General features: G+C 19.1%; 1 protein-coding gene across 1 annotated transcript; it reads left to right on the top strand.

The window, feature by feature from the left end:
• Nucleotides 1-377: 377 nt before the first annotated feature.
• PRELSG_1009400 (conserved Plasmodium protein, unknown function) lies at nt 378-25752 on the top strand (the record flags this gene model as incomplete). The annotated part of the gene is made up of 4 exons (XM_028677011.1): nt 378-485; nt 630-1293; nt 1551-18400; nt 18673-25752. The coding sequence occupies 4 exons, from the start codon at nt 378-380 to the stop codon at nt 25750-25752; spliced, it is 24702 nt and encodes an 8233-aa protein (XP_028533443.1).
• Nucleotides 25753-26363: the final 611 nt, after the last annotated feature.

Raw genomic sequence — 26363 nt, 5'->3', positions numbered from 1 at the left:
TTTTAATTTTAGAATAAAAAAAAAAATAGATTGAGGTTCATTAAAGAAAATAAAAATGTGCATTTTATTTTCATTTATTGTTCTTTCGTTATAATATATATATAACTTGATTTAAATTAATAAGGTTAATTTAATTATTTAATATATATATATATATATATATATATATATATATATATATATATATATATATATATATATATATATATTTTATGGTATAAAACAAATATAAATGTTTATAGTTTATTTTAAATTTATTATTTATTTATTTATTTTTTTTTTGTAAGATTATATTTTCTTAAATTCAAAAAGAAAAAGAAGAAACATATACTTTTTTTATAGGGTAATATATAATTTAATAATGTAAACAAATAAAAATGTTAAAAAATATAATAAATCAATTTATAAAAATATTTGGACAAGAGTATTTGGGAGATTGGAATGCTATACAGAATCTAACCATTAATTCAGTTACTTCACCAGAAGTAAAACTTTTTTTTTAAAAAATTATTTATAAAAAAATAATAATTTTATATATGTACTATTTCTAGTAATAAAAATTTATTATTTTATATAAGTACTGTAATAAAGTTAACATATTCAAAAACTATTTTATTTTTTCTCTTTAGATCATATTAAAAAATGTTCCTTTTCCAGAACAAATATTCGAATTAGCAGAATTACCATTTGAAATCATTTATTCGAATATAAGAAATTTAAGAATAAAATTTTTGTGGTCATCTATTTTTTCAAATAATGTTAGCCCTATAAATATTTATGCAAATGATATTTTTCTTGTTATAAAATTTTCTTATCCTAGTTTATGGAAAACAAACAAAATTTCCGTTCATCAGTATAAATTAAAAAAGAATAAATTAAAAAAATGGGATAACATTAATATATCAAAAGAAAATAAAGAAGACAATTTTTTAAAAGTTCTACCTGTAAAATTAGTTAATTCTTTAAGGATATTAGCTGAAAATATAAATGTAATATTTTTCGATAATTATATTCATAAAAATCCATTTACTTTTGAATTTTTCATTAAAAGTTTTAAAATTGATGAATTAAATAAATACAAAGTAAAATTAACTGACGAAGAAAAAAAAAATATAAAAAAAAATTTGCTAATTAATATATGGATAAGATTAATAGGAGTACATATGATTTTTAAAGAATTTAAACATAAAATTAAATATAATAAACAAATTAAAAAAAAAGAAGAGGAGGAATATAACAAACAAAAAATTAATGAGAAATCAAATAAGTCAAACAATAATCAAAATATTAATGGTACATAACAAATATGTTTATTTATGTAGATACAATTATATATATATATTATATACATCCTTATGTAAATTAATAGCTTAATACCTTTAAAATACATATTTTTTACATACTTTTGTTTTATATTTATTTTCATAGAATATATTTTTGTATTATATATATATTTATATACATATATATGATTCTTAAAAGTATATGGATATATGTTAATTATTGAATAAAAATAAATATTGTATTATTTTTTTTTTTTTTCTTTTTAGAAGAATTTTTCTTAACAGCAATTGAAAAACTTTTTAGTGAAAGTGTAAAATCTGTTCAACAGACAAACAGGCATCACTCAAAAAAAAAAAAAAAAAAATTTCATTATAATGGAATGTCTAAATATTGTTCCTACAGTGATTACGATATTAATGAAAGAATAAAGAATAAATATTCAAGATTAAAGGGGAAAAGAAGATCATATAGTTCTAAGATGAATATAAATGCACCTTATAAAAATTTAGAGAGTAATTTAAAAAAAAGAAGAAGTTATAACTTTAAAACACCTAAGCATTATTCAGGTTTTAGAATAACACCAAAAGATGGATTAGAAATGCATATAATTTTTAAGAAATATGATTTAAAAGCACTTAATGATTTAAAAAATAATTTAAAATGCTTTAAGAATGTTGAATTATCTTTTATTAAGCATTATGAGAATAAAGATGAAAAAATGTTCAATAATTTAAAAAAAGATGAAATACCTATAAAAAATCCTTGTTATTGCTATAACTTTAAAAATAACTCATATATAGAAGATAATGATAATGTATCTATATCAAGTAATACAAATAGATCTATAAGAAATAAAAATATCAGAAAAAATGTGTTTATAAATAACGATAAATTAATGGAATGTAGTTTTAAAAATGATTATCCTCCTTTATTTAATAACATTTCTAATTATGAGAGTTTAGATATAGATTTTACTTCTTCTTCTCTTGATGCTTTTTATAATTTTATAAAATATATAGAATTTTGGTTTTTATATAAAGGTGGCTGCACAAAAATATTTAATATTATCCCTACTATAGAAGATTGTATAAAATATTCTGAATATAGAAAATTGCAAATTGATAAAAATTCAAAAAATGATGAATTCCCCCAAAAGTTTATTGAAAAATTTGAAGCAGCTTGTCCTACTCATTTATTAATAAAATTAAGATTATTATCAGAAGAATGCATATATAGTAAAGAACATTTTAATAACATAAATATAAAAAAAGGAGAATGGAAAAAATTATTTTATACTTTTATAAAAAGTCAAAAAGGTGAAGCCTCTCTTTTAGATGAAAATTTAGAAAAAATTGAAAAATGGTTTACTCATGATATTCTATTAAATGTAGTTATACCTCAAATCAATTTTAATTACATTCCTTTAGAATATAATCATTTTAATGATTTTAAAATAAAATATAACAAATGTTTTTTATCTTATAATATTTATTGCTCCTTTTTATTTAAACAAGAAAAAATATCTTCCACTAAAAAAAAATTAAGTATATATATGCATAATTTGGATATTCAATCAATGTTTGTAATTTTGAAAAGAAATAAAAATTTTTTGATGAATCAAAACAAGTACTCTATATATTTTGCTGAAAAAGTACCTATAATAAATTACTGCTTATATAATGAATCCAATAGTAGCAACCAATTTTACAATTTTGATCAAAGTAGTTTTAACGAAGATTATATATCCGAAGAAAATAAAATTTCCAAGGATGAAATATTAAGTACTCAAAATAAAGAATATATAAATAATATAGAAAAAGATTTAAATGATAAAGTAGTAAAAAAAAATATGAAAGAAAAACTTCGAAATTTATTTCTTAGTTACAAAAAAATTCGTAACTACAATAATAGCTATCCAAATAATATTAAAAATAAAGATGAAAAAATACATTCAAAGATAAGAAAAAGTTATAATGAACTAAATATAGATAATGATACATATATTAATACATTTTACCAAAATGAAAATGGATTTTTCAATGAATCTTTTGACACAATAAATGAATTAAGTAAAAACGTTTGTTCTAATAGTCTTAGTTATAATATGTGCAATTTATTTAAGAAAAAATTGGCAAAAGGTAAAATAAAAAATGAAAATACAGAAAATTTAAAAGTTGAAAATTTACAAAGTTTTAAAAATGAAAATATACAAAGCTTGAAAACTGAAAGTATGTTAAATTTAAAAAATGAAAATCTCGTTAGTAATAATAATATGGAAAAAAATGGAAAGGGATTTTGGAATTTTATTCTACGACAAAAAAAAAAAAAAAATTTTGATGAAAATAATAAAGAAAATGCAAATATGAACAATTATAAAAATTTCGATTTAATAATGAATAATGAGATTAGTATTATACCAAATTCTTTTATTATATTTATTAATGATTATAGTAATAATGTAAGAGAAATTGATATGAATATTTGTAAATATACAATTAATATAAATAATATATTGCCAATTCTTAATTTTATACCTGATAACAATATTTGTCTTGAACTTTTTTTAAAATATGATAACTTTATTAATAAGGATGTTATTGAAATTCTTAGTGTATGCTTAAGTATGAGTAATGAAAAAAAAAAAATATTACGTCTACATATTAATGAAATAAAAGCTTATTTTTTACATTCTTCTTATGTACATAATGAAATTGAGAATTTAAGAATTTTTCTAAATAAAACAAAAAAAAAGAAAAGGATAACAAATTTACGTAGTCACGAAAAATTTATTGAACATGATGTTGTTATTGATCCATTTAATTCAAAAACAGAAGAAAATGAAAATGAAAATGAAGATAATAGACAAGGAAATAACAATATAAATTCAAATATGATAATAAAAAATAGTGAGTATAAATCAAAAAATGATATAATTAATAATAATAATAATAATAATAATTTATCATCAAGCACTAACGAATATTTAGATGGTGAGAATAAAGACGAAGTAGATGGTGTTGATAATATTATATATAGAAATAAAAGTATGATAAATTTTGTAGAAAGTCAAAAAAGTGATATATTAAATATCCATAATATAATTTTAAATAATTTATATGCACCTCAAAAGAATGTATATCATACAAGAATAAATAATACTATATCCTATTTAAAAAAAAGAAATTTTATTTATTCTATTAAAAATAATTATTATATATTTTTAAGAAGATACATTGAATACAATAAAAAAAAGAATAAAATAAAAAATAAAAATTTATTATCAGTAGGTTTTTTTTGTCAAATAAAAAATTTTTTCTTATTTCAAGATAAAAATAACTCTTTACTTTATTTACATAATAATTATATTAAAGTGGAGAACTTGTTTGATTGTTGTTTTTATAATAGAAATAATTATTACTCAAATAATGATTATGCCAATTTAAGCGTTTTGACAGCAGACGAAATAAAATATAGTAATAAAAAGCAAAATATAAAGTATTTAAATGGAAATTGTAATAAAAATTCATATGATAAATTAATGAATAAGAATAGTATTGAAAATAATAAAACTAGGAGAAGTACAAATATAAATGATAGTGTAAAAAATAAATCTTTCTTAATATGTATTGAGTCATTAAGACTTAAAAAAAATAATAATGTATTTTCTTTAAGAATAGATATGGTAAATTTTAGCTTGAATGAAATTTGTTTATCTTTATTTAGTATATATAAATATGTAATTCCTATTGATCATATGCAACTAATTAAAATGAGAATAAATAAATTTCTTAAAATTAAACAGTTTCTAATAGATAATAATAAGAATACTTTACATTTAAAAAAATTTAACATTACAAATAATTTAATGCATAATTTATTGAATAGATTTTTTATTACTAATAATATGAAATCTGAACATTATTCAACTAATAAAAATAAAAAGATAACAAATTTATTAAAAGAAAATAAAAATTATGAAAAATATATAAAAAACTTGATTATTAAAATTTTAAATCACGAAAAAATATTATATAATAAAGAGGATTTTGAAAACATTTTTTATATGATATTAAAAAAAAATTTATACAAAACAGATAATAACAATTATTTCTATGAAAAAGATAATAATCTAAAAAAATTTCATAAAAATGAGAAAAAAAGGTACATTCGTCATAGTTCAGAGACTATATATTCAATTAACAATAATAATAATAAAAGAAGAAATAATTATATCTATAAAAAAGGTTGTTCTAGTTTTTTAGAAAATGAATATTATAAGTGTAAGGAAAACAATTTAGAAAATAATTATTATCATTATAATTATGATTATCATTATGATGATAATTTTAATATAGGTATAGATAACCTTTCATATTCAACATATAATTCCAATAAAATTTTTAAATATAAAATTGAAAAAGATGATGAAAATAGTATAAAGAGAGACATAGAAACAAATAATTCAAAAGAAGATAATATAAGTTTAATAAACTTATCAAAAAAGTATTACTATGAAAATACTAAGTATATTAATTTGAGAAATCTTTTTAATTTTGAATTTTCAAATAATGACAAAGGTATTATTGAAGAGAAAAACATTCTTATTCGTAGCAATATTTCCACCGTTAAAAATAATAAAACAAATGATTTAAGAAATAATAAAAATAATATAGGAAGTAAATATACTAAAAGAAATATATTTTTATTTTTTTTTTTAATAAATGAAACAAATATAGCCATCTATAATAAAAATGAAGGAATATTCAAAATAACTTGTAACAGTTTTATGAGTGAAATTTATCATTTGGATAATGGTATAAATATATCCACAAAAATTAACTCTCTATATTTTTTTTATATACAAACAATTTTAAAAAAAAAAAATAATAATAATAATAAATTTAAACAAAAAACACAATTAAATTCATCTAAGGAGATAGACAAAAATAATTTAGATATAAATAAATGTAAGAAATATGTAATTGCTACTGATTCCGTTAGTAATATTTTTAGTATTTCCAAATCTAACTTAAAAAAAAAAAAAAATAACTTTTTTGATAAAGTTTGTATTTTAGAAAAAAAAAAGTTTAACTTATACATAGATTATGATATAAAGAAAAATATATTAAAACCCCAGATTTATCTAGATATAAAAATAAATAAAGAAATAAATAAAAAAATAATAAAGCTATCATTAATTAATTTTTACTTTTTTTATAGTTCTACTCTGTTTATTTTATTAAACAATGTAGCAATAAATTATTTTTTAATATATATCCAGGAGAGAGAAAAAATGGAATCCCTTTTATGTAAAAATAATTATTATGAGAAAAATAAAAATGTGGTGTATAAATCAGGTGATATGACCAATTTTTCAAATAATGGTGTTGAGGAAAATGAAAAAGTAGAAAGCGAGAATATGCTGGTAGGTGGAAAAAGACGAATTGAAACTTCACTAGAAAAATGGATTAGTAGTGATGAAATAGATAACTTAATTACAAGTGATAATGAGAGCATTTTAGAAGGTGTTTATAATGCATACGAAATAGACGCTAATATTAGTCAAAGCACAAATAAGATAAAAGAGTCACAAAAATCAGATGTCATTAATTTAACTAATAATACATTTTATTATGATTTATCTGAAAATGAAAAAAGCATCGGTAAAAAAGAAAAAAAATTAATTTTTGATGATTATCATAAAGGACAATATAATTCAATTCAACAAATATTAAACAATGGAAGTGATGAGAATAAAAGTACTAGTATTTACAATGATATATATCAAAGTAGTAACTTTATTAATTCACAAAAAATAAGAAATACTTTAAATAAAGAGATTAAAAGATATATAGAAAAAAAAAGGAGCATTGAACATAGTAAAAGTATCCATGGAACAATTTTTTTTAAAGAGAGAAATTTATTTATGACAAATTCTTCTCATGACAATAATAAAATAGTATTAGATAAAAATGAAAAAAAAAAAGGAAGCTCAAATCTTGTAAAAAATAACAAACAATGCGAAATTTTTAGAAGTAAAAGATCGTTTCTAACAATCTTTCAAAAAGGAAATATCAGAAAAAATCAACTAAGGAAAGAAATATCAGAAATTAAAGAAAATAATAATGATATATATAATAGTTTAATCAACAATTACTCTTCGAATAACAATTATTATGAAAATTCAAAAAAAGATTATAATTTCTTTTCTAATACGAAAAGCTTTATAAATAAATACTATGATTTAAATTTGAAAAAAAATAACTTAAAAAATAATGATATTGATGGTAAAAAGGATATTATTAATAATCGTATTAATAATAATAATAATAGCAGTATTAGTAGTGATGAATTAAATTGTTCAAAAAATGGAAATAAAGAAGTGGATATAAGGAATTTAGAAAAGGAAAAAGCGGAAAAAAATAAAGATATTAAAATATATATATCTTTGAAAAATGTAAATATTTGCTATCTCATTAATTATCATAGATTTAAATACATATATAAAAAAAATTATAAACTTGATACTTATATGAATTCTTATATAAATTTTCTTGATAGCTGTTCTAATTATTGTGATGAAAAATGTAGTGAAGAACAAAATTATGATCACATTGGAATTATAAATAAGGATTTATATAATTTAAATTTTAATTTTTTATTTAAATATGAATATATCCTTTTAGAAAATAAGAAGAAAATTATTAATGTGTATCTCCCTTTTTTATATATTATTTTAATGAAAAATTGTAATTATGCTATTTCTCATCTAACAATAGTAGATATAAAATTTTTCATGGAGTTCTTATATAAAAAAAAAGGAAAGAAAAAAAAAAATAATGGGAAAAAAAAAAATCGTAAAAAAGATAATCTCAATTTGGAAATAAAAAATTATGGAAGTGATATTTTATATAAGTTTTCTCAAAATAAATATTCATGTGCAAAAAACTTATATTATGATGAATCTAAAAAAAGAAACAATTTTTATGATGATCATCATAATAAATATAATAATTTAACAAGTGTTTCCAATAGAGATTCAACAAATAATATAAAAAAGAATAGTAATAATATGTATAACGATCCAATTAATTACATAAAATCTAACAGTAATATAAAATACAATAAATTTAAGAACAGTTCTTCCACTGGTAATTGTTTAATTAAAAAATGTTCAAAGAATAGTATTGTAGATGAAATTATCTCATCAAATAAAGGAATAAAAAGTTCATGTTACAAAAGTCCTGCAAGTATTTCAGAATATAACTCAAAAGATTCAAGTAATAATAAGAAAAATTTTTCATTTTACAAATCAAGTGGATATGTAAGCAATGATAATGAATTCAAGAAAAATTATGTAAGTGGCAATATGACTGGGTTAAATACTTATAATAAAAATGTGCATTCTACAATTAATGATAAAAATATAGAAAAACAAAAATCTTATATTAGTTATTTATTTAATTATAAAAAAAAAAACGATTTTATTAAAAAATATAATATTGAAAATGATGTTTCACAGCAAAATAACAGTGCATCAAATCAATTTAATTCACATAAATATATTATAGATAAGAATAATAATTCTCCAAAAAATTCATTTAAAAAGGAAAAATCAAAAAAAAGATCATTAAGTTTTTTTAGATTTAAGTCCCTCTCATTAAAAGATAAAAAATTGCATAATATGAATAGTAATACATTGGATTTAAGAAGCATGGAAAATGATGCTAATAGTAAATCTTATGATTTGTTGAACATAAAAAGAGATAATTTAAATGTACATTCAAATTATTATATATCACAAATAAAAAAAAATAACAATATTAATAATTTGTTTTATAACAGCAATGGAGATAGAATAACTATCACAAAAAGTTTTAGTAGATGTGCATTTACACAAAAGTGCAACAATAAAAGTCCTTTAAGACCTAATAAAGAAATGGAATTAATAAAATCAGAAAGAAGAATGGCATTTAACAAAAAAAAAAAAAAAAAAAAAGGTACAAAGAAAATTAAGAAGAAAAAAAATAATAAAGAAAAAAGAATGAAAAATGTTAATAATTGGAAAATATCTTGTTGTAATTTATCTATATTTAATATTAACTTGTTTAATTGCATATATTTTAAAAGATATAAAAGAGAGGGGAAGATATTTTTACAGCCACTTATATATAATTACAAAAATGCTAATAATTTAAATTCAATAAAAATAAATAATGAAAAGGAAAACTTTTTGCAGAATGATTTTGAAAGACAAGACGATTTAAAAAATATTAATTATGAGAATTTTATAAGCAATAATTGTTTAATTGAAAATGAATTAAAATTTGTAGATTATGTGAATCAATTATATAACTTAGAATGGTTTAGTAAATTTAATTTTCATCATTTATATAATGTTAATAGAATTCATTCCCATTTTCCTAATTTGATTAGATTAAATAAAAAAAAGGAATCAATAATTTGTTGTTATATACCTATTTTTTATAAAAAGATTTCAATGTCTTACAGAAATATATATAAATTTTTATTATTAAAAAAATACTATGAAAGTGTACCTTATTTATCTAAATTATCGAAAAAAGGAGATTTATATAAAAATTTAATTAAGGAAAAAAAAAAAAATAAAGTGACTAAAATAAGTAAGAATATTTTAAACAAATTAGACAATGAAAAAAATGGAAAAATTAAATGTAACAGGAACAATAATGAAAATAACGATAACACAAATATAGAAGGGGAAAACAAAGTCATTACACATAAAAACAGTGCAAACAATAAAAAAAAAGATAAGGTAATAGAAGATAATCACAACGTATGTGATAAGAAAGAAAAAAGTAGTAAACAAAATGATGTTACAATAAAAAATACTACTAATAAAAAATACTCATTAAATAACAATAAAGATGAAATAAAAAAATATAATAAATTTTATGATTTGGAAAAATTAGAAAATGATGTAAATTATGAAAAACTTCAAGAAGTTGGAAATCCATCAATCAATAACAAAAATTTTAGTAGAAATAGTTTTTATGAATTTAATGATAAAAATTTAGTATTAAGAAATAGTAAAATTTATTTTGAAGAAGCAGGATTTTATAATACTAATTCTAGTAGCTTTAATAATTATTTAATATACAAAAAAGATTTTTTGAAATATACTTCATGGAAAAAAAATCATATTTATATATCTTTAAAGAGAACAAAAGAATATGGGAACATAAAAAAAAAAATTAAAAAAAGTTTAAACTTCTACATTTATATTTATTCTTCTAGCATAAATGTTGAACCGTATTTTATATCTAACTATAATTTTTATTTTGTCAATAATATAAACAAAAACTTAATTGTTTACGATATAAAAGAAACGAAGAAATACTATTCTTATAAATATAAACAATTAGTGAATTATTATAATAAAACATTTGGAAATACAAAAAAGGAAAATTATTTAACAGAAGAGAAGCTAAATGATAATAATAATAACAATAATACAATCAATAAATTAAAATTTGATGAAAGGTATAAAGAATACTACAACAAAAATAAATACATTTCAAATAATAACTATGAAAATAATCACAGAAATGAAAAAAAAAAATTAGATGATGAATCCTTACATGGTAATATATCAAGTAATAATAAAATGTGGAATTTTTTGTTTATCTTTAATAAAATTTCAACGAATATTAAAGAAAAAATAAAAAATAAAGTTGTAATTAATGCTGATATTAATAATATAGATCTTAACATTCTTGATTGTTCATATATTTATGATAGTAATTTTCTATTAGTGAATCACATTCATCCATTTTACAGTAAGAAATATATTTATATATCAAAAGAAAAATATGAGAGCATTAAAGAAAAAAATAGCAAAGATTTAAATGATTTTTCTAACTTTGAATCAATTGAACATAAAGATTTTTCTAATATTATAAGCAAATTAATTTTCAAGAGTTTTACCAATTATTATCATAATAATTCTTTTTACATTATTTCTATCAACGAAAATAAAATAAAAAGAATTTCTCTTAAATTATATTCAACAGTAATATGTAATAATATATATAAAAGTAAAAATATAAACGATATTCTAAGTATTATCGTTCATTGTTTTAAAATAAAATTTTCCATCTTAAAAAAAAAGACAATTAACAAAATTATAAATAATAATGAACATAATATAGACGATATATTAGATGAAATAAAAGAAGATAAGGATGAAATAAAAAAAAAATTAAGAAATAGTCAAAAAAAAGAAAGTCTTAGCAGAAATGATCTATTAAATATTTATAATAAAATTTCTAATGTATATCAAAATAAATTTAATACATATGGTTCTTTAAGTAAGAATTTTATAAAGAATATGAAAAAATATAACTTATCAAGCAATACTAGTAAGACGAATTATTCTAATTTGTATAACAATTCTTCTAAATTTTTTAGGTTTATATCTTCTTCGTCATTAATACCTTCTTCTGTTTATTCTTTATTATCATATAATTCAAGTTTCTTAAGAAGCAAAAAAAATGAAAACTATAAAGACAGAAACAAAAAAAGATATTTTTCAATTCAGGATCATAAGAAAATGAATAAATTAAAAACAGAAAAAAAAATTAATATAATAAAAAAATACAACACAAAAAGTAGAAGTTTTTCCGATAGTTTATACCTAAGTAATTCCAATTCATTAAGAAAAATGTTTTCAAAAAATGAAAATGAAAAATATTTCTGTTTTTATAATTCTTTATCAAACAGATGTGTTTTAGATAATTCTCTAATGAACGAAAAAGTAATAAAAAAAAGAAAAGTAAAAGCTAAATTTTATAATTATATTAAGAAAATATTTAATCATATTACTTCAAAAAATAAAAATTATAAAAAAGCTTTAAATAATATTGTTGAGAATGCTAAATGGAGTATTAATATAGAGAATTTTGTATTTTCTTTGCCCTCATTAAATAAAGGATTTAAATTTTATTTGTATTTGAATAAATTAATTATTTATGATTACAATAAAATAAATATATGCAATAATATTTCTCAATTTCGATTATTTTTAAAAGATAGTGCTGATAAAAGCTATTTGGATTTATGTGAAAAAATACTAAATATTTATAGCTATTTAGATTTAAATAAAGATACTTTAGGAACCGTAAAAAGAAAATTTCATTTAAAAAAAATAAAACAAGAAATATATAATAATCAGTTTTATGTTATAGCAAATGAAAATATTAATAACATTGATTTTAATATAGATGTAAGTAATACAAAACTGACAGTACATAATGAAACAATAATGAATTTAATCAGTTTTTTTACTGATTTAACGAATAATATATTTTCTTATTTATATGTATATTCTCTACTACCAGAGTTTTATAAATATGATTTATCGTGCTTCAACTCATGCATAAATGTAGATAATTTTCAGAAAGGATTATTGTTTTATAATGATCTTTTAAGGAATTATATTAAAATAAATAAAAATGAAAAATATGTGAATATTAATGCTTTACAATTTTTTCCTTTTAATGTAGCAAAAGGATCATGTGAAACTGAAGACAAAGTAATGAATTTAAGCGACCATCAATTTAATAAATCTTATTTTGAAGAGGAAAATAATAATTTAAAAATTTCCAAAAAATACTTTCCTTGTAGTCATACCAATTTGGATCTTTTAAATGATGAGAAAGAATTAAAAGATGCGGAAAATAGTGAAAATTCATCTAATATTGAGATACCGGATAGTTTTATGGAAGAAATATTTTTTTTTAAAAGTAAAATAAATTATAATTATTTAATAATGAATAAATTTGAATATCACACAACTACTAATGTATCACTGAAAGAATTAAATGATAAAAATTATTATTTCTTGGCATTTATAAATAGTAATTTAATTTTTTTTTTATATTTTTATACAAAATATAAAACTGTTTTAAATTACTTGTCTAATGAGAATGTATTTAAACTTAAAATTAATTATCATTACCCTATTAAAAAGGTAAAAATTCGTAGACAAATAAATATAAATGAACTATATGAAAGAATATATAATAAGAGAAAATTTATAAATGTAAATAATTCTCATTTAAGGAAAAAGAACGCAAAAGAATGGCTTAAGATTTCTAAATCAAGATTAAGAAAAAAAAAAAAAATGATAAAAATAAATAGCAAAATAAAACAATATAATAACAATACAATAAAAAGTAAAAGCGACAATAATTATAATTTGATAAGAAAAAAACAAAGAAAAAGTAAAACATACGAAATAAATAATTTAAATGTAGAAAATAAATGTAAGGAAGAAAATTTGAATGATGAATATTTTAAAAACGATAATGAAAAAATAGGAAGAAACATGTATAGCAGTTTAAAAAACCTTAAGATTACTAACAAAAACGAACCGTTGCTAGATAATAAACATACATATGAATTAGTTGACGATAATAAGAAAGAAGAAAGTGAAAAATGTGAAAGAGAGGGATTATCTAAAAGAATAAAAACAACATTTAAAAAGTTATTTACTAAAAGATTTTCATCAAATGTATCAAAAATTAAAAAAAAAGATATAATTGTGAGAAAAAATATTTCTCCATGTAGTTCTAATGATTTTTTTACTAAAGAAGATAGTGAAGTATTAAGAAAAAAAGATAAACTGGAAATAACATCATTAAGTAAACATCTAATTTCTTTTAAAAGTGTATATAATGTTATGAATAAATATACGAATATTAAAATTAGGGTAAATTTATTTGAGATATGGTTTATTCAAGAAGATTTATTTAATTATAGAAATGAACAAACGGAGAAAATAAAAATGAGTTACTATATGAAAAGAAAAAATAAACATAGTAATAGTGAAATAAAGAAAGGAAAAATGAGAAAAAAAGAAGCAAATAGAAATAACATTTGTGAAGTAGACAATGCTGATAAGGAATTTTATGATACAAATAAAAAAGCAAAAACATATAAAATGAAATATTTTAGTTCTAGCAATTCAAGCAGTAATTTAAACATCTTAAATATTTTAGAGAAAACAAAAAATTGTAATAATATATATATAGATAAAAAAATTAATAAGCAAGTTTTTTATACAGCACAAAAAAAGATATATAACAGTGAAAATGATTTAAATGAAAATACAAATGGAATGAGAAAAAAAAATAAAATGAGAAATAAGGAAATGAATAAAAATATTATTAATCCAAATGTATATAATAAAAATGAATCAATAAATTTAAATAACGTTTCTTTATCTAGTGATGATTTGTATAGCAATAATTTCAGCTACACCGATGAATCTTTAACATATTTACTTAGCGATACAGAAAGTAGTAGCAGTTTTTCTAGTGAAAGAAATTTAAAAGATAACAATTTTTTAAAAGAAATAGTCCATAGAAAAAGAAAAAAAAAAAATGAAGAATATTACATATGGAAAGGAAAAGAGAAAAAAAAAAGCATTCAAGAAAATAAAAGAAACATTTGTTTATCTTTAATTTTTAGTATAGATATATATTATAAAGAAAAGAAAAGTATTGGATTAACTAATTTAAAAACAGAAGTAAAAAATTTCAATGTCATGTTAGGTAAATGTTTTAATTTTAATGAAGTATATGATAAACTTAAATTATATAAAAGTAATAAAAAATTCAAATTATCTGTACATGATTCTAGTATTTTAGATTTATATTATTTAAATGAAGATGATAGTCATAGATCTAGAAATGAATTTATAAAAAAGAAAAAATATTTTAAAAATGATCAAAACATTTTAAAAAAACAATTAGAATACGCTTTTTATGATAATACAAATTTTTATAATATATATTATAATGAAATGAAGAATATAAAATACCTTAAAAAAATTATGAACAACAAAAAAATGAAAAAATTTCCTATTAATTATGAGGATGATAACGATAATATTAAAGAAAATAGTTCAATTAAAAGTATAAATAAAAATGCATCTAGAAATATAATTAATGAAATTTTTTTTTCTGCAGTTAATGATAATGAAAGAAATAACGGTAGTTACGAAATGAAAAAATATAGTAGTGAGGATCCTAGGGAGAATGTTATCTATTTACACAATTCAAGCAAAATATCAAGTAGTTATAATAATTTATTTTTTTTAATAAATAAACATAAATTATATTATAAAGATAAGTTTAACATATTTTTAAATCAAAAAAATAACATAATTATGCCTAATATTAAGGAAGAGAATGAGTGTTTAATAAATATTAATGATATCTATTTAAGTATAAGCAATTTAGATATAAAAAGATCATGTAAAATTATATTTCAAGATTTTTTAGTTAATGTAACTATAGATAATATAAAAGAGTTATATAAATTTTACAAGTCTTTCAGTTATAATATTTATTATGCAAGTTTCTATAAAAATTATTTTAATTTTTCTAAAAATATTTATATTCTTCCTTTTTTAAGTAAAAATAAATCCTTTATTAAAAAATCAAATGAAAAATTGAAGATAAAAAATGTTTACAAAGAAGGTAAGAATAAATTTAAAGGGTTAAATAAAATGATTTTAGATAATAAATTAAAAATATTAAGAGAAAAATATTCAGTAGAAAATAAGTTGGAACAAAAAATATACAAAAATAGTTCTAATTCTAATATATTATATAACAAAAAATACAACAGAATGTTTCATAACATAAATAAGGAAAAAAAATATGAATTAATCCCTATACCCAGCAAGAGTAGTGATATATTAAATAATAACAATTATAGTAGTAGTAGAAAAAATGGAGATGCATGGATTAATGAAAGTAGTGGAAAATATATTTCTTTTAGTGATACTAATGAGTTATTTGGTGTAACAAACGATGAAAAAAACAATATGAAAAATAATTCAATTAAAGAAAATGAATTAAAAGAAAATATTGATAACTCAATAAAACAAGGAACAAATTATCATAGAAATGTAGAAAAGAGTTATATAAATAATAATATAACTAGCACTTACAATGTTCGTAAAAAAATTTTAATTCATAACTTTAATATATATAAAAATGTTGTTGATTCTTATTCTAAAATTCAAGAATTTATTAATATACAAAATAAAAATATGAAATATTTTGAAATTATTCATAATTTAAAAGAAAATTATATACAAATTGAATTATATAAAGAAAATCTTTACAATTTATGTAACCAATTATTTTCAATAATTAGGAACATTAATAATGAAAAAAATATTATTCGACATGGACTAATATTTTTAAAATTATTAAATTGCTTTTGTACTTATAATAATAAATATGTATCCAATTTATTTTATTATTTATTTATTTTTTCTAAATATAATAAATTTGCATATTATTTATGTAACATTCAAAAGTATTTTCATTACAATTATTTTATTAGTTTAACAAATAATATAAATGGATTCAATACATGCCAAAATAGTACTGCAAATTATTTCCCCTATTTGCAAAATTCTAATTATATTGATGATTATTATTCTACTGAAGGAAGATATAATGAAAATGTATCGTTTGTAGGTAATAAAGTTAGAAATAGAATCATGAATGATAACCTTTCAGTAGATATGGAAATATCAGAAAATTTAAAAAAGGAAAAAATTATTAAAGAAAATGACGTTAAGAAAAAGAGCTTAATCTTTTATATTATTTCTGCTTTACTATATTTATATAAACCTTATGCATGCAAATATAGAAAAAAAAATACAAAAAAAAAATTTAAAAAGCATTTATCTAAATCTTTGGATAAGATATTAGACATAAATAATAAGGATAATAACTTTCATAATAAAATAAAAAATAAAAAAGAAAATAAAATAGGCTATATTTATGAATTAAACACTGATGATGAAATTTATAATTTAGAGACTAAAATGAAAAATAAACTCTTTAAAAGTTTAGAATCAGTAAATTCTAATGAAATTCCAAGAAAATTAGATAAAAATAATTTATATTTATATGATAAAGAATCAAAAAGAATAAAAATAAAATTAAAATTTTATGTAAAAAATATATGCTTAAAAATACATCAATTAAATAAGGAAAATATACTAACATTAAATATACATGATTTAAATTATTATTTATTTATATGCCTTAATAAATATCAATTTTTCTTCTATAATACAAAACAGAAAATTGATTTTTATCTAAATGAAAAAATTGAGCAAATACAATTTAATGATATATATAATATTCCCAAAAAAAGTCATACAAATGAAAATAAAGAAAGCAAATCGGAGCTTCAAAATAAATGGTATGAATTATCAGAAGATGAACCAAATATACAAAGTAATATAAAGTGGTATAAGAAAAAACATAAAAAGGATAAAAATTGTATTAAAATGAGTTTAATATTCAAAATAGTTTTAAGAACATATGATAATATGTATAATATTCAAGATACTATAATTAATCCAATTACATTTTATTTTTATATTAATGAAAAGTTTAAATATTTCCCTACGTTACTTGTTCATGCATATACAACTAGTATAAATATTAATATAACTACGTCTTTCTTATATTTATGTCAATATTTATATACCAATATTAATTTTAAAAAAGATATTATTGATGTTAAAAATTCAAATATAGAAATATATAATGATTTGCATTCTGAAATAATAATATTTTATAAGACAAGAACAAAAAATAATAATTATGTATGGAAACTAATAATTATAAATAAAAATGAATATTATGAATTTCCATGTGAATGCTTATATTTTTGCATTAATAAAAAAAAAGAAAAAAATAAAATTAATTCGGAATTTTATTCTATGAAGAATTCAGATGATTTTATAATTAATAATGAACATGATTTAAATAATTTATTTAAAGATATTTGTAAAATTGGATTCAAAAAACGAAATATTTTTAATTCAGTAGCCAAACAAGAAAAACATTTATTATATGATAATACCCAAAATATCTATGATATTTTATATAAATATACATATAATATGCCTTTTCTTTACAAAAATTATGATAATGATAATAAAATTATAAATATAATAAAAAAAAAATCATCATGGACATATATAGGTGTGTTGTATACTGATGATTTGTATTCAAGAGCATATAAAATTCCAAATGTAATTAAAATAAAAAAAAAAAAAAAGAACTATAAAAATTATTAAATATTTTCTTATGTATGACTATATCGGAAAATTATATATTTTTAATTTAATTTTTTTTTTTTTTTTATTATAATTTACAAAATTTAATGTAATGATTAAATTTTTCATAATTTAGAATTATTATAAATGGAATAGTAAAATAATTTATATATGTTATATGATATTTTAAAATTTTATTAGACTTTTATTTTAGGTTATATATATATATATATATTTTTTTTTAATAGGTAAAATATAATTTATTGGTAGAACCTGAAATAGTAAGAAACAAGTGGTGTCTTAGTATAGGTACTTGCATTCAAATAGAAAATAATTCAAGTATGCATTTTCGAATTTATAAAGAAGGAAAAACAAAATATTTTCCTCGTGTAAATTTTAAATGGAATTTAAAAAAAAAGAAAAATTTCAATGATAATTATTTAACATGGGATGAAAATAATTTTGACACAAAAAAAGAAAAACCAAATAAAAATCGAAAGAGTTATAGAGAATCTCACAAGAATTTTGTTACTTATATGGAAAAAAAAAGAAAAAAGAAAAATAGAAAAAAAGATGAAGATTATATAAATATATTACCATTCAGTAAAAGAGCTGTTCCTTTATTTTGGTTATATGATTGCTCTTTACCTTATATAAAAATATTAAGAAAAAAAGAAAATAAATATAATATGAAAACTTTAAGTAATAATTATAGTGAAGAAAATTTAGATATTGAAGCAGTTCCATTTAATATATTATACAAACTTCTAAATAAATATTCATTAAATAATAATAATCTATATCAAAAAAAATTAGACATTGCTCCTTTTGAATTAGTTTTTAAGAGTTTAATAATGTTTTATTGCTATATTAAAGTAAAAGATGTTCCTACACAGCATATAAAAGAAACATCCTATAATTATACAGTTGTTATTGAACCAATGGTAACTATTAAAAATAATTTACCTAACCCTATCACTGTTATAATAAGATTAAAAAAGGAAAAAGGTTTTTTTACTCTAAAAAAAAAAAAATATGAAAAAAGGTCCGAAGAAAATTTTTTTTATAACAATTATGAAATAGATGATGATATAACAAAAATTTTAAAAAAAAAAGAAATGTTTGCTCTTGTTCCTCCTCATCATTATTGGTGTTTGCCTATTTGCACTCAAGGATTTTATATGAAAATATTTTATCATGGTTTACAATTAGAAAAAATGAATTTTATTTGTAATCACATTAATGAATTAAAGAGATACTTTGATTTTAAAAATGTAAAATTACCTGATTTAAATGAAGTATTTTTTAATAGCAAAATAAATGATGCTATTAATGATGAGAATGGGAATGCAAGAAAAAACAATTATTTGAATAAAGAAGAATATAAAAATAATTTAAATTATATTAATTATAAAAATAAAATTCTATTTAATGTAAATAAAAATAGTAATTCAACGTATGATGAAATAACGAATGATTTGCATAATGAAAAAGAAAATAGTAGTTCTATGAAAAATATATATAGTACTTTTCATAGCGCTTGTTTAAATAGAATTTTTAGCTACAATACAGAGAGTAGAAATAATGATAAAAAAAGCAAAAAAAATATGAATAATTTCTTATATGTTTCTGATGGATTTTTTCCCATTTATATGCCTACCACTGATACTATTACTGCAACCAAAGTCCTGCATCATAAATATGGATTAATAAGCAACATTTTTTCTTATGATGAATTAAAATTTATTTATTTTGAAAACAAAATAAATCAAATGAATAAAAAAATTTATGATAACTTGCATATTTTTAAAAATATTGCTATTTCAGCAGATGTATCTAGAAGAAAAATTGATTTTTATTTTCCTTTCTTTTTTGAAAATACTACCAATGTTTGTATTTATGTAAATAATAAAATTTTGCCACCTAATAGTCGTTTATATATGACGGAGGAAGAAGCCAAAAATGTAAAGATAAAATCATATAAATATGATTATATAAATAATAAAATATTATGCAGTAATGTTAGTAACAAAATTGATTGCACTAAGACTAATATGATACGCCCGTTATTAAATTTAGTATATAGAAAAATAAATAGGAAGCAAAAAGTAAGATTTTGGGAAAAATATGAAGAAAGAAAAAAAAAATATATAAACAATAGAAAATATATAGATACAGAAGAGGAACGTAATACTTATATATGCAAAAGAAAGGCAAATAGTTTGAAATTAAAAAAATTAAATGATATGAATGAAGATATAAATAGCAGAGGAAGAATAGATAATGAATTTAATAGCCATATAGATAAAAGTAACTTAAAAGGTAATATTAGTGATTTTAATAGTTGCATAGATGACAAAAATAAACACAAATTGAAAAATAAATTAGTTAGTATTAACGAGGGAAATGATATAAAAACTGATAAGAATACTCGTTCAGATAATTTAAGTGATTATAATAATTTATTTAATAAAAATTTTTTATATAACTATAATAATAAATATACAGAAATGTATATTTATAATAATGATGAAAACAATAATCAAAACAATACAGTAAATATAGAGAAAGATAGATTTTGTAAAAAAACATTCAAAAATCTCTTAATAAACAATAAGGAACTATTTAAAAAAAAAAAAAAAGGTAATAAAAAAATGTTAGGAAAGTATGGAAGTATAAAAAATATAAAAGCATTTAGATTATTTAATAGAAGTAGCGAAAGAAATAAAATTAACAGAGATGAATTTGTAGATGAACTGGAAGAGCAATTTGACGAAAACAATTCTATTGCTAGTAGTTCGTATTATGCAGATGATAATGATAAAAGCTTTAAAAAAAAAAAAAAAAACATTATTTTCAATAATAAATTGTATTCCTTTGATAAAATAGGAAATAAATATTTTAAAAGAGAAAAAAAAATTCCAAATCAAGATGGAAATTATTCTTTTTATTCTGAAAATGAAAATTATAAAAAAAAAACGTCCTCATATATATTAAGTACGGGTCTTTTTAATTTATTTAACGAAGAAGAAATAATGAATGATGAGGAATATGATGAAGATATTTTATATGAAAATTCCAATGAACAAGAGGAAGGAGAAAACGATGAAAATATAGATAATTTGAATATAGAAGATTCATATAAGAAAAATTCTATTTTAAATTTAAACTTGATGAAAAAAAGAAAAAATGTGCAAAATGAGACGAAGAAAAAGAATCCTAGAAAGGGAAAGTTTAAAAAAAGCAAATTTCAAGAGAATCTTTTTTTTAATAGTAATGAAAAAGGAAACAATGATAATTTACAAGTGAGTAATATACAGAATGATAAATTAAATTACACTGATTATGATTTATGTGAAAGTTTAATAAATAGTAGTGCCAGTAAATATGAAAAGCGTGAAGAAGAATATATAAATATAAAAGATGCTTACGATATGAATTCAAAAGTACCTTACTGTAAAAACATATTAAATTCAGATAAAAATAAAAAACTAATAAATAAAGAAGGAAAAAAGAAAAGAGAAGATGAAGATGAAGAAGAGGAATCGGAAGAAAAAGAGGAAATGGAAAAACATATAAAGAAAAAAAAAAGAACCTTATTTAAAGATATATTAAAAAAAAAAAATATAAATAAAAAAAATAAAATAAAAATAAAAGATTATTATGAAGGGGATTTTTTATCCTTAGGTATTTGTGTGAGATATGCAGAAGAACCATTTAATAAATCTAAGATTGTTACATTTGTTAATAGTTATATATTCATTAATAGATTACCATTTGATATTAAAATTGTTACTGAATCAATAAGAAAATTGGATAACATTTTTATAGGCCAAAAATCATCAAATAATGAGTTAAATAATAAATATGAAGAAAAAAATCAAGTGGAAGAGAAAAATACTAATAAAAATATAAAAAGTATTAATTCATTAAACCCTATATATGAAGAAAAAGAGATTTGCGAAATAGATATTAATGATACTAATAAGATAAAAGAAAATAATAAATATGACACATATGAAGAAAATGAAGATTTGGATTCATATAAAATTAGTAATAACAAAATAGAAAATAGCAAAAATGGTAAAAAACAAAATTATAACACAAATAGTGATCATTTTATAGAGAATATAACAAATAATGAAAGAAATGAAAATTTAATTAAAAATATAAATTCAGTAAATTCTGAGTATAGTCAACCAACTCATGGTGAAACTAATAAATTGGACTCTAATAATACTAAAAAAATTGGTATAGTGCCAGAAATGACAAAAAAAAATGAAACGCATATAAGAAGAGGAGAAATAGCTTCCTTTCATTCTATTAGAAGTTATATAAAAATAAAAGATAGTAATGAAAATTATAGTTCCTTACCTTTTTCATTAATTCCTAAACATGTACCATCGAACTTCCAAATAGAATTATTTAACATTAATGAATCTCAAATAAATAATATAAATAACTTACTAGTAGAAATAAATGTATGTAGCGGTATTTTTGGAGATAAACAACAATTACCTTACACATATAATGGGTATTTTTATATTCTTAGTTTACCAGTAAGGCCCCAATTTGAAATAATTAATGCAACTAAATTTATAATAGCATATGCTAGTGACTTTAATAAATATACTAGAAGATATATAAGCAATAATTATAATGCATATTTAAATAAATATAATAAAAATGGAAATTTCTCTGTAAAAATGATATATCCTTTTAGTTCTATTTATTATACTTTACGACATAATAATGAAATTGAAACATCAAAAATTGCTTTGAAAATTGTAGGTGTCCAAAAAAGTTCATGGTGTGTTAATTCTATCAATTCTTTTATTGATAACATAATAGTACTACCTTATAGTGTATATGGGGATACATTATTGAGAAGTGAAAATAATAAAATAATTGAAAATCGAGCATTTTTTGTAAGCCATGCAAATATTAAAAATAGGGAAAATAGCAATCTATTTGATAGAAGTTTAAAAGGTAACATTATGCAGTTGGATAATAGTAATAATATATATAATAAAGAAGAGAGAAAGGAAAAAGCAGAAAAGGATAATATATTTCTTGGCCACAATTTAGTAAATAAAAAATTATATTCTTTTTTAATAATAAGAGATAATGGAAGTAGAGCCATTGTAATTACAGAAAATTATAATGTAGCTAGAAAAATAGTAAGCACGAAAAATTTTAGTAAAATTCATAAATTGATAGCACTGAACAATAGGAAAAAAATAATATTATCTAATAAAAATGCAAATAGAAAATATATTTTGGACTCTAAAAAAAAAAACTTTATATATTTTAACTTTCCTAATGTACCTGTCATATATAATTTTAATATACCCAGAATAACATTTACATGGATTCATAGGCAAGATGTGATAATAGCAGTTCATTTGACAAAATTAAAATATAGTGGTCATATTTACCCTAAAGAAATTTTGGATAATGATATAAGCCAAATGTTTACACCAATAAATATATTAAAAAAAAAGGAAATGGAAGAATATGTACAATTTGTTTTTTTAAATAGTTATATAGACTCATTATTCCTAATAGAACAAATCCATATAGATCATTTTGTTAAAGGAGATATTCCTGTTATTTTAAAAAATACAAATATAGAAGAAAATGAAAAAGAAGATATATTTTTATATATACATATAAAACAATACTGCGTAGATTCTCTTAAACAAGCACCTATATATCAGAACATAACTATAAAAATCTCTCCGATAAATACAAACATTGAATTACTAGTAGTTGAACAGTTAATAGAAATAATAGAAAAAGAAAAACAATTATTATTACTATATGAAAAAAAAGGAAATCCTTTACCACCTCTTATAGCCACTTCTAAGACATCTAAAAATGCTATAAATACTACTTTAAAAATATTTTCAGATACTAACTTTTTGCAAATGTTACACATAGATAATTATATAAAAGATAAAATGGGAAATGAATTTGTCTTACAAAATAAGCAAGTTATTAATAATACCTTTTTAAATTCTGTAAATAGGAGAAATGAACATAACTTAAAAATATTCAGAAACAAAAAAAAAACAAAGGAAAATGAAAATATGAAACCTAATGTTTACTCTTATTATTTTAGTTCAGCAAAAGCTAGAAAGGTAAAAAAAAGTAAAATAATAAATTTTAAAAATATAGCAGACAAAATATATCCTGAAGATACAAGCAATAGTTCAAATTGTAGTAAATCAACTCATAAAAATAAGAAAATATTACATAAGAAAATTTGCAAATTATTGGTGGGATATTACAAATACAAGAAAATAAATAATTTAATTAATAATACGTATTATAATATTAATAATGTAAATGATGATCGTTTATTACCTATAGAAATTCAGTATTTTAAGAATCAGAAAATTTTTATGAAGGCATTTTCTTCTCATTTATTTTTACATCCTAACCCTAGATGGATAGATAATAAAAGCAGACCTGTATATATACGAGAGTTTAAGATTTACCCTATAGAAATTATTGCATCTATTAGAACTTCTGAGCATAGAATTTCAAGAAGAATATTACATATCGTGGATGCACTACCATTAGATACTCCCTCTATGCGTATACGCTTAATATCACAAAAACGAAATTACATTGTATGTACATGGGATGGTTTATTTCAATCATTAAGAATTTCTTATTTCAGACAATTATTAAGACAATCATTACCAAGTGCATGGCTATCTAATCCTTTTGCATTTATTAAAGGTTTTATTAAAGGATTGTATTCTTTATTTAAAGAAACTATAAGAGGAGTAAAAACAAGTTCAAATTTCTTTGATGGTTTTATGTCTGGATTTAAGTGTGGAATAACAATATTAGTTGTTAACACAGTAGGTGGTTTATTTCAATCATTAAGCCATATGCTAAATGTATGTCATAAATTGATGGGAGGTTCCAGACCTAGACCTCCTAGTATATTGGATTCATTAATTCTTGGATTTGATGGATTACTATTAGATACCTTTTATAGGCCATGGGTTTCTTTATTTACTGATCCTAAGATATCTCTTAATAAAGGAAATAGCAACTTTAAAACAACTTGCATAGTTATTGGTTGTGTTCTTAGGTGCATCTTTTCTCCCATTTTTGGATTATTAAACTTTTTTGCCTCTTTAACAGAAGGTTTTGCTAATACATTAATTGGAGATTTTGAAAGATTTTCAAGAGTTCAAGAGAGAGCTGAATTTGAAACAGAAAAAATTAATAAAACATTTTCAACGATTAAAAAGAAAACTTTTAAAAAATCCAAGAAAAAAAGTTTTAGATACAACAATGATACTTAAAAAATTCCATAGGTGCATGTCTATGTATTTTATAGGAATATTAGACAAGAAGTCTTTCAAAAAAATAAAAAAGAAAAAATATAAAATTTTTAAAGGATGCCTTATAACGCTTTTGTTTTATTTTTTTAGAGTTTTTTTTTTTTTTTTTTGTTCTAAATGCTTATTCATTAATTTTTGTTTCTATTGCATATATATATATATGCTTTTACTTTTTTTTTTTTTTAAGTTTTTTAGATATATTTAGGTTTTTTTTTTTTTTAGTGTAGATCTTTTTTGGTGATAAAATAATTCACATATTTTTAATTCATTTTTTTAATGATAAAATTCTTTTTTTATAAAAAATTATAAATAATTTTATTTTTCTTTCATTAATTTGTTTTTTTATTGTTTTCTATTTTTTCCATATAATATTATTAAATTTACGATATTATAACTTTTTTTTCTTTTTTTAAATTTTTTATTTATAATATTGTAAAAAAATAAAAGAAAAAACCACAGGAAAATTTATATTTAGTATATTGGATTTCTTTGTTTTATTTTATTATTTTATTATTTTTTTTTAAATTTAAATGATAATTACATTATTTTACTAGAAGCAAGATAAAACAGAA

Source organism: Plasmodium relictum, assembly GCF_900005765.1.
Source record: "Plasmodium relictum strain SGS1 genome assembly, chromosome: 10".
NCBI lineage: Eukaryota > Apicomplexa > Aconoidasida > Haemosporida > Plasmodiidae > Plasmodium > Plasmodium relictum.
The sequence above is the reverse complement of the archived record's forward strand: the minus strand, read 5'-3'. Positions and strand labels throughout refer to the sequence as shown.